Here is a 10,674-nt window from a genome sequence, read left to right as displayed (position 1 = left end):
ATAATACAGCTGGATACCAGGCTATACCTGACATTTGTGTGCTGTGCAGATGATTTTCAGAATAGCTGGTAATGTTACACAACTGTCAATGAATTGAGAATGAAATCACATTGGTGTAAAGAACCCTGGCTACACTTTTTGTATGATGCTCACACCCATAATGCAATGACATTCTGTTTCAAATTATTATATTCCACTCTAAATTCTAATAGAGGCTTGCCAAAAATAAACAAATTATTGTACAATTCCAAGTATTACACATATCTCCCTTTTCAGAGTGCAAGCATGAGAATCCCAGACCAACAGCAAGCATCCAAAAGTTCATCTGCAAAGAAGGATACTGTGCCGACCATGTTCCGCTGGCGTTCTAATGCTAAGACTGTGGCTATGGCAGGCTCTTTTAATGAGTGGGCAACCAAGATACCTTTGAACAAGAGGTATGTCTTACTGCACTACTTTATGGAAACTGTTCTGTAAATATGTTGGTTGAAAGATATAAAAGCAATATATGATGATATGAGGTATTCTAACAAGCTGTCTTTTTAAATGGCATATCATTAACTTGAAGGTCTATACAAACTCTTCGAGTCTTATTGTTATTTTGGTGTATGTCACTATAGTGTTCAAAACTTAAGAATAAGTTGCCAGCATACCCACAATTCTTGTGTTGCTCTTTCAGCCACAATGACTTTGTGACCTTCATTGACCTACCTGAAGGAAGACATGAGTACAAGTTCTATGTAGATGGGCAGTGGGTACACAATCCAGATGTGGTATGTTTGATAAAAATTACTCAATACATTAAGTAAACATCTTTTTTTTCTGTGATGTCCATCTAAACTGGAAGGTTGAGGGTAAAGTTTGGAAATCAGCCCACATAACTTTTTCATAAATCACAGGTGATAGTCTATGTTAGAATTGTCCAAGTTGTAATTAGAGCTTACAAAATAGTCATATGTACTCAGCCAACAGTATCATTTCACAGAAATATTATTGTTGATATCTGGATATAACGTTAATGTTGATAATGGTATTAAAGTGAAATTGATCACTTTTCTTTTTCAATGTATTTTCAATGTATTAAGTGATCTCTGGAAACTTGATATCAGAAGCATTATTATTATTTAGAATATAGGTATGGAATACACAACATGCTGCAAAGGTTCACACAACATACTGCAAAGGTTTTGAGTGCAGATTTGAAAAAGAGCATGTTGGTTTGAATTACTCTTTTCTTCCCTCAGCCCTCTGTGGATAACCAGCTTGGGACATTGAATAATGTTGTGGAGGTGAAGAAGTCTGATTTTGAGGTGTTTGATGCTCTGGCTTCAGACTTGGATTCACTGTCCAGCAGTGCAAAAGGTGAAACTACAAGGGGTGAGTACTGGTCTGGTTCATTTAGATCTAAGCTAAGGTGCAGATGATCATGAACTGGACCTTGGCCTGACCCTGTTCAACAGTCATTATTTTACAAGCGTTGTTACTGGTTAGTATAGGTTCAATGGCATTCCTGGCTCACAGGTGCAGGTCAGGTCTCCTCTGTTGCCAAGTGTTTATTGTAGCTGTCCCAAAGTAGTGCTGAATACTTCAGTGTTAACCGCATATACTGTAAATGCATTCAAGTCCGCAGGGATTTACTTTCGCGGCTGCAGGAAAATGGAGTGTTCGCGGTCTTCTTAAGTTCGTGGTAGCACTATACACTGTAGTCTCATACTATAATGGAAATATGTTTGCGTTGGTTTTAAGTTCACGGTGAAGTGGCCACCGCAAAAAACGTGAACAGAAAAAAAACGCAAACATTTCTGCATTTACAGTATGTCCCCACCAGGTCTCAATGCATTTATGATTGTCTGTCCTGAACATTGATTGTCTGTTCTTATTATTGACTAGCAGATGTATCAGGGTCCCCCCCAGGACCGTATGGTCAGTCTGTCCCTGAGCGGAGCCCGTACGACAGGATACAGAACCCCCCCATCCTGCCTCCTCAACTGCTGCAGGTTATCCTCAACAAGGACATGTCTGTACAGGTCAGTCACATGTTCCATCTGGCTATACACTTCTTATTCGTTACATCTAAAAATTCACAGTACATATTTAATGAGGTTGTAACACTAGGTGTGTGAGACTTAAGGAAGTCATACTAAAGTCAGATTCAGAAATTTTGTGAAATAGCACATTGCCACGTATAGGAGACAGACTAGTTTACTGCAGTATTGAAAGTCTTCCTTTGTATTGGTTATTTATTGACACATTAGTGCAAGACAAATAGGATTTGACATGGAAAACTGATAACTTCCCCTAGTTTCTTCAAGTACTACATGTTATTGTTTTGTGTTTACTGTCCAGTGTGAGCCGACATCCCTGCCTGAGCCACATCATGTCATGCTGAACCACCTCTATGCCCTGTCTATTAAGGTAAGTAGTTCCCAAAAAGTTTTTATGTTTTTTTTGCTATGTCACTATTGTCCACCCATCTGTCTGTCTGTCAATAGGATTATTATGTAATTCGATTTTGAACCTCCTAGTGGCTTTCTACAGTACTGCAGCAGAACTTCCATTTTTCACACTGTAGTATCTCATGACCTGGACAAACTATGGTCATGATTTTTAGCTGTTTAGATAGCTCTTATGGTTGGGAAGAAGTGACATCTTGCATATTTGTGTGGAACTGCAGAGGGCATTTCTGGGCTCAGATGTGATACTGTGATGACTTGGGTAGCCAGCTCTAGAGCTTAATGAATTGTAGCAGTTTGAGTCTCAGCCTGCATTGCAACGTCCCTATAGTAGAAATGATCACTACCTTGCTACCCTGAGTGTGGCCTATAGATTAGTGTCCTATCTGTTTAGCCCTTCTGTGTGGCTGGCAGTTTTCTTTGGCTTTTCTGTACAGTGACTGTTTCTGCTTGCTTCCTGACAATTCCCATGTGTGTACCCTACAGGATGGAGTGATGGTGCTGAGTGCCACACATCGCTACAAGAAGAAGTATGTGACAACCCTGCTGTACAGACCCATCACCTGAGGGCTCATGTATATGATTTCTTCATGTATGCTTCATATCAATGCAGCAGATGCAAAGAGTGTCTATATGGTCATGTCAGTAAATGTGCAGCATTATTTCTAGCCACATTACTAATGCATAGGTAATGTATAAATGATGTATTACTTGTATAGTGATCAACCTGCTCCTTCCAAAAACGTAAAAGAAAGACGGTAATGAACACTGAACTAGTTATTGTTTTCCTCACTGTTAGCGTTCTGTACTTATTTCCACTGCTTTGTAACATCCTGACTTTGATATGATTTACTCCTGTGTACATCTGGGAAATGAGACAGCATGTTTTAAGCCTGTCATCTAAAATTGGTTACGAGTAGACTATACGGTCTCATTGTAATGATGAAAGGTAGGAAAAGGCTTGTAAATGCATTAAAACTAATTTCTTTCATCCATGCTCAAAGAATGTGATGCTGCAAAGGGTACTGCTCTTAAAACATTGATTTTGCTCTCTTGTGTCTTGCTTTGCTGCTAAAATTTACCTTTGTTCAGTTCTCCAGATGTGACCTATCTTATTTTGTTTCGTTTTTCTTTTCTGTTACTGCTCCTGTGAATGAACACAATATTAAAAATCTGTACATAGGAAAATTGTAGACTTTTCCAATTGCGAAAGATAAATTGCTCAAAGCATCTTCAACTAAGTGTTGTTTGTAACAAGTTTGCCGATGTTGACAAACTAGTGAGATTTAGCTTGCTGTACACAGTACAGCAGTAGGTGCATAGTTGTCAAGGTTTATGACATGACCATAGTTTTCAGGGGACAGCACCAACATTTCTGGTTATCACCTTTGCAAATGATTGAGATTGTTTTGAGATTATAAAAAATAGTGTTAACTTCAGTTTTCATTTTAGGTTTTTGCACATTACAGATCAGCACTGTCAGTGCAGATCCCACAGCACACACTTTCATAGACAACACCTTTGTGCTGGCCATTTCTTCACTCAGCAAACACTGCAAATCATGACATCTCTTGTTTAGAACTCTCCTGAAGATGTAAAAGCTATGCTGTATTGTACATTTGCGGGGAAGAAGTCACAAACATAGTATGTGTAAAATATTAGTTACACACAAGTATTCTTGTAACCAGTGATCTACTTCAGACAAGACATCGAAAGTAGCAAATCAGTATTCTCATTACATGAACTATGATAGTATGTACACATAGATCTTATTATACATTTTTGTTTCATTTTGTCATCGTACATGATAAAGGAAAGATTTATGATAGTTGATTGGTTTATGTCACAATATGCTTAGCATATCTTTGCCACCCAAGATGGTAGAAAGCTAGCTAAAAGTTGTGTGGTAACAAAAGTGTATATTGATGGAATAAACAAGTACAACAAAATTCATGATTTCTCTGATACGATATGTGTGATAGTACCAGTGTGCAAAATGTCATGGAAATGTGATGCTTAAACCTCATCTTTGCTGCAACCAATGTTTTGGGGTACATGGCAAGAAGAAAGTTTACTGTGTCACATGTCACTAACATTGCTTCAAGCTGATACTTGACCTTGTAAAGTGGAATACACATAGCCTGTGATTGTTTCAGGTAGGAAGATTACAATTATTTCTGTTAGTCACCTTTTTTTGTTAGTTATTTGACACTTAAGTCACCTTCAGAGGTTATTTTAATAATGCCTTGAAACGGTATTTCTTCCCTTCCTGAGGATTATAGATAGCAATATGATAAAGGCGTAGTATTTTAAAAGGCTTTCATTTGAACTTGACCTTCAACGATTTTTAAAAGTTCTATCATTTTATTATTACTACTCTCCCTTCACCGCCAGAGGCTGAATTGAGAGGAGCTTATCATAGGCGGGGTTATATCGCAAGGAGCTGCTGCCATGCATTTGGCACTATAAACCCAAGGTGACATCAACCTGTTGCACAGCTCTGGAGCAGCTGTTGTGTGTGGCTCTCCTCTAACACGAAACCTCCAATAAGCAGAGGGACAGCCCTAACCAAACCTAGAAACTCATTTTCATCCCAGTGAAGGGAGGAAAGTGTTCAGTGCCTTTCCCAAGGATTCCCACAGATTCGAATTCAGAACCTCTGGGTGATGAATCAAACACTTGCGCCACATAACCTCAATGATAAGTTAACTGTTTGCTAAAATGACTTTCATTTGACAAAACTTGTATTGGAGAAGTGCAGAAATAAGACATGTCCTTTATTCCCTCTTGTTTTTACACTATGAAGGTGTAAAGTCGTGGACTGTTCCTTTGAAATACTTGAAGTGTCACATTGGGCTGTGTCTTTAAATACAGTGAATATAAGCAGAGCTCTGGTTGCAGTACTTCAGTAAGTCGTAGGGTGTCTCTGTTGAACCGCATTGTAAAGCTTCCAGTAAAGAACTGAGCATGGTAGTTGATATGGTTCAAACGAAGCAGACTACGACTGGAAAATATCCTCAGCTGAATTCAACATTGCCTTTTCACATGACAAGTTTTAATATGATCATATTTGTAGCACCTATCCACCTACAAAGAGCACCAGAGCTGTAATCTTGAAGGTTACCATCAACAAACTGTCACGCTACTACATATAGTTACCAGTGTTGTTTATTTTAGAACACCATAGCCGTTACCTGTTTTGTTTCTTTAGAACGTAAGAATTATTCCTTGTTCGGAAAAAATGTTAAACTTCATTTTCAATTCACTGATGAAGCAAGGTGGACACCTTTTGAAACGTCTATTAAAAATTGACAATTATCCAGAAGTAATGATTGATTCTTCTTCAATTTTACTACATCTGATGTTTGTTTTTTTAATTTCAAAACAAAACAAATTGGATGTCGGTCCACTGCCACATTCCCTGTAGTTCACAGAGTTTCCTACTTTCCTGTTTCCCTAGTTTGGTGCCATTATGGAAATTACCACTTGAACGATTCATAATACTTCTGGGACATATATCTTACGTGACAAAGATAACAACAAAAGTTAGCTGTACTTGTATGGAATTGTTCTGCTTGTCCATTCTAGTGATGCTGAAGAAGAGTCATGCACTCAAAATATCCGGAAGTAAATATCCGTTTTTTATCCAGTTGTAGAGATTGAATTGTGTTTGAACAAAAGACTACGGTTGACCAAATCAAACTTTTACATGTCTTCCTTGACATTGCTGCATTATTCATCTAGCTGTTGTTGCTTGCAGAACCATTCACTCAATACATTGTCTTGGAAACCCAATCTTACTTATTTCATAAAATCTACCATGACACACAATAAAAGCAATGATTCTATTGTACAGTCATTGGGAGGGTGAGTTTATTGGCAAAGCAGCCTAATTTCTCTCACATAGGAGAAAAATCTGACAAGAACAGTGTTCATCAGAGGTGATACAACTAGAAAAGAGTAACAAGATAGATTCCTATCTACTGTGGAGTGCACAATATTTCTGTTGGTGGCCTCTTCTTTCATGACAAATGTAACAGTAGAAAGCTAGGAAGAGCACCATATGCCTGCTACTTGGGAGTCACATTTCAACACCATTTCACACTAGCTACACGCAGGTTGGTGAGCCTAGAACAGTGTTTGACAATGGTCGACTCCTGCGCTTGACTCATCTGGTAAAGACACATTGTAGGGAAACCAGACTTCAAATGAATTGTTCTGGCTTGCACAAGTATTACCCAAGTGAATACATGTTGTAGGTCTACAGAACTGTTTGGACATCACAAAGAATCTAGGCTAACAAAGATGACTTAGCTTATTTTGATTTCGTTATCTCACAAGCCTATTTACAGGATTCACAAAGATTAGCTACCATTTATACAAAACAATGAGTATTGTCAATAAATAACCTAGAATCAGAGGTTCTAGTCACAAGCTTGGAGTCTCAGAAAATCCTGGTAAATACATTCCTGATTGCATGAGATATCACTACATGTAAATCAAAATGATAATCAAGACATAAGCTACAAACCCTTCCTTAGCTGTTAGCAGTAACACTGGAGAACAAAAGTAGCACACCAAGAACAATTGCAAAACCACAATTCCGGGATCTCATTTCAAATGGGTTTCATGAGATATAAGTGTATGGCCTGCACACCAAACCTAGATACAGAAAATTCAGAATACAAGGAAATAAATGACAAGTTTTTAAGGTACACATTAATTAGGAGTTTATTTTTTCTTCTTTGCTTCTGTAATCAATCAACATGTCTATCAGGAGGCCTACCTGGATGTACAGAACACATTAGCATATGAACAGATAAAAAACACAAAGAGATCACTGTCTTCATCAACATTTTAAGGTTCATACATACAGAGTCAGCTTCAAAATAATCTTTATAACTAAATATATTTTTTGCTCAAAGATTAAAATGGTAAAATATTTGTCATGTTAATAAACCAAATGACCACAAAAGAGTATTAGCTACACAATTTATGGAAGAATTCAATCGAAAGATTGTCATTATGTGATAAAAGCTAAAAACAAAAAAAGACTGTAAATACACAAAACCCCATCAGAAAGGTAGAGCTTGTAGTGTCAAATCCTCATTATGTACAAGACATTCCTGTAAAATTATTCAGTTATAACATTTACATAAGCTGGGTAATATTGTGATCATTCCCATTAATACCCAGTTACATTGAGTAAAGAGACATAACAGTACAAGAGGCAATGTTTGTTCCAACAACCTGTCACTCTGATTTGATTGTAGGAGCAGGCTGACTTCACCAACATGCCCGTAGATTCTAACTTGACATATTTGACTCATCACAACATACATCAGAACTACGAATTATATCTTGAGCCAAATCTGCAAAAATAAAAGCCCATCACCAAAGACTATCTGATGAGACAGCAGCAATAATATTCAATATTAACCATCATGTCAATGACTTACCCAATGATTAGATCAATTTGAGCAATCTGCTCTCACTGTGATTTGAAATTAGATACCTAATTATTACTCAGTCTCTTTCCAAATACAATTTTTTCCTGTCATAATCCGATGGTGCATTGAACTAAAATCACATTGTTACTTGTCTGTGTCCCAAACCATCATCAGGACACAAAGAAAGACTGCTTTCTTGAGTTAGGAAGTGCTACCAGGCCAACTGTGCTTGACAACTGGATACATAAACTGAACAATGTTTAGCATAGAGAAATCCAGGTATCGTGCACGCACAGCTACCCTATCTCATTACTAACAGCTGTACATGCAGTCATAGTTACCCAGGTCTACTTGGATATATAGATCTACCAACTGAGCAAATGACATAGGAATAGTCCCAAATTGAATCAACCTCATTTATCTTAATAGGTCCATTCTACCTCATCTAACTTTTATTGTCAAGGAAGACAATGTTTGCTTCTTTGATGATTCTAACACACCACTTGTGCCTGCACTTCATGACTATCACATTGGTAACAGAGCCCTTATCTGCTACATTGCTTGCCAGATACATGGACTTTCCAGTTCAATGTCAACTTCCCAGGTAATACACTGCTTGTAACAAGACTGTGACATTAGCAATTCATCTATGTTTTAAATATGTCAACAGTAGAGACTGGACCAGCCATAGCTTGCCGGGATACTGTTTTACTTTATCCAGATTTCTGGGAGTAGCTTTGAGATGGAAGCTGAGACATGAGTGTATGATGTAATGGAGTAGAATCCTCACACTATCTCTAAAGTGATGCACCATAAGCCCTGGAGACTTCAAGTACTTTGGTTGCAAGTTTGAGAGTCAATTCAGTAACTTGAAGAGCAGCCATGCTTTTCCCAACAACAGCTTGCAGTTACATAAGTCAGTAATACAACAGTGTTCAAAATATTCTCGAGTTGAGCTATAGACTGATCAAAATCAAACAGTAAAATGTTGTAGGTGCAGTGCTGCAAGCAATGTGTTAAGACTCATCTTCTAATGTTCATTTTTAATCTGTATCTCAACTATCGGTAGCATTTGTTCATCTTTTTGATTGTGAATTACAGTGCAAGATTTATGGGGTCCATCCAAAGAGACCAAACTGTTATTGGAGTAGAGGTCAATCTCAGAAAGAGTATATACAGATGAATTAACCATTGTAGGATCAAAATAAGCTGACAGCCAGAGGCAGTGTGAAAAGTAGATGTTCACATCTGTAAAGAGGAGGACTATAGTGTAGCACTGGAGAAGATCTTAACCTTGTAATGGAATTAATGGCAGTCAGAGTAGATCGGGCTGTGCTAAAGCTTTTTAAGAGGGATGTCTACAGCACCAACACTGTAAACATGCTCAGCTATCAAAAGCTCATAAAAGCTGGCGATACATTTTTTTACGGAAGAAAATTGGAAAATCAGTCCTTGCTCTACATACTGTGTCATTATGACCTAGTGGACTTCAAATTGATATGTTATTCTTTCTGACTGTGGATATTGACTACTGTGGCCTACAATTGCAATTCAAAAGTCTTTTCTACTGCAAAAGGGTCGTACGGCTGTGTGGGTGCCATGGGCTGGAATGGGTCTCTCTGTCCATTCATGTGAGGCTGGGTCTGTCCTGGCCACGGATCACTTATACTGCCATTGCTTATGTTGGATGTTGCCATGAAGGTTTGCTGTCCAAGCTGGGTGGAGGCTGGACTGTACGCAGAAGCACTGACATTGGTCCTGACTGTGGAATGCATGGGTGGGGTTTGTTGCTGTCTGAACTGGGCGTCGCCAGCCCCTGGCATGGGACCTGCGAACGGGTCAAAAGGCTGACTCGGACCAGTTCTCGTCATGTCTCCATTGACTGACCGTGGGTCGAAAGGCTCTGTGTTTTGGTGTTGAAGAGCGGGGCCAGAAACACTTTTTGTTATGCTTTCTAACCATGCGTCGGCATCTGACATAGACTTCTGCCGTGGAGGGGGTATCGGAGGTGCGTTCACCCAGACACTGTCGTCCCTCGGGGACTGGCTGGCCAGCTGTGATGCCGCCATGACCTCTGCGGCCCAGGGGTTGTTGTGCTTGATGGGGACGGTCTGTGCCTGAGACCTCGCAGCAATGGGAGAAGCTCCACTTGCAGGTGATGGGACTCCGTTTACTGTACAGGAAATAGTAGAAATGAAAATGTGTCAAGAAAAAGTTTCAAGAGGGCATAGCTTAAAGCTTTCCACAAGATGGAGGCACAACTGACTGTGGACTGACAACACAAGTAATGGGAATTTGGAACATCATAATTGAATTAAGAGCCGGAGAGCTTGAGGATCGAGGACAGGTCATTAAGTGGTACTTAGGGCTAATCAATGAAGCAAGAGAGCTGGTGCAATCAGCTAGTGTGGTGGGTAAGTGCTACTCTTACAGAATATGTCCACTTAGGTAAATGAACTGGAAAAGTTAAGGATGGCACGTGGAATGTCTACATGTACTAATGCAGTACATTGAAGGATTATTTAGAGGCAGCTAGATGTGAAAGGGCACCTAAATGGCTGTACTTACAATGCAACCATTCCCGAGACATTAGGGGATTTTACCGATCAATACTAATAAGGAATAAATTAAGGAGGCCCTTTTCCTTTACTTGGTACGGTGATGGAAATGGGTGGATAACTAAGGTCTTTGTTCATTAAATAAACCAAATAAACCCATCTCCTAAAAGATTTTCGTAGCTACCATTTTGTTCTTGGCAAAGAAATTCTGAA

At 38.9% G+C, this 10,674-nt stretch overlaps 2 protein-coding genes across 5 annotated transcripts in view; one reads left to right on the top strand and one right to left on the bottom strand.

Moving 5' to 3' along the window:
- The window catches only part of LOC118412602 (5'-AMP-activated protein kinase subunit beta-2-like), a 5,790-nt gene extending 1,388 nt beyond the window's left edge, over positions 1 to 4,402 (top strand). For 3 of the 4 annotated variants that reach the window (XM_035815581.1, XM_035815574.1, XM_035815570.1), the window contains 6 exons: positions 277 to 437; positions 680 to 773; positions 1,245 to 1,377; positions 1,891 to 2,027; positions 2,347 to 2,415; positions 2,940 to 4,402. In XM_035815581.1, the coding sequence (XP_035671474.1) occupies positions 277 to 437; positions 680 to 773; positions 1,245 to 1,377; positions 1,891 to 2,027; positions 2,347 to 2,415; positions 2,940 to 3,020 (675 nt within the window). In that variant the 3' untranslated portion in view covers positions 3,021 to 4,402. The remainder of the gene's footprint in view (positions 1 to 276; positions 438 to 679; positions 774 to 1,244; positions 1,378 to 1,890; positions 2,028 to 2,346; positions 2,416 to 2,939) is intronic. The other variant, XM_035815591.1, reaches the window with a different exon arrangement.
- A 1,902-nt stretch (positions 4,403 to 6,304) lies between these two features.
- Positions 6,305 to 10,674, bottom strand: part of LOC118412360 (protein numb homolog) — a gene marked incomplete in the record, with an annotated part of 26,240 nt that continues 21,870 nt past the window's right edge. The window contains 1 exon segment of the mRNA XM_035815185.1: positions 6,305 to 10,076. Within this exon segment, the coding sequence (XP_035671078.1) occupies positions 9,442 to 10,076 (635 nt within the window).

The sequence above is a fragment of the Branchiostoma floridae genome, chromosome 1, assembly GCF_000003815.2.
Source record: "Branchiostoma floridae strain S238N-H82 chromosome 1, Bfl_VNyyK, whole genome shotgun sequence".
NCBI classification, from domain to species: Eukaryota; Metazoa; Chordata; class Leptocardii; order Amphioxiformes; family Branchiostomatidae; genus Branchiostoma; species Branchiostoma floridae.
This window is presented reverse-complemented; position numbering and strand designations above follow the sequence as displayed.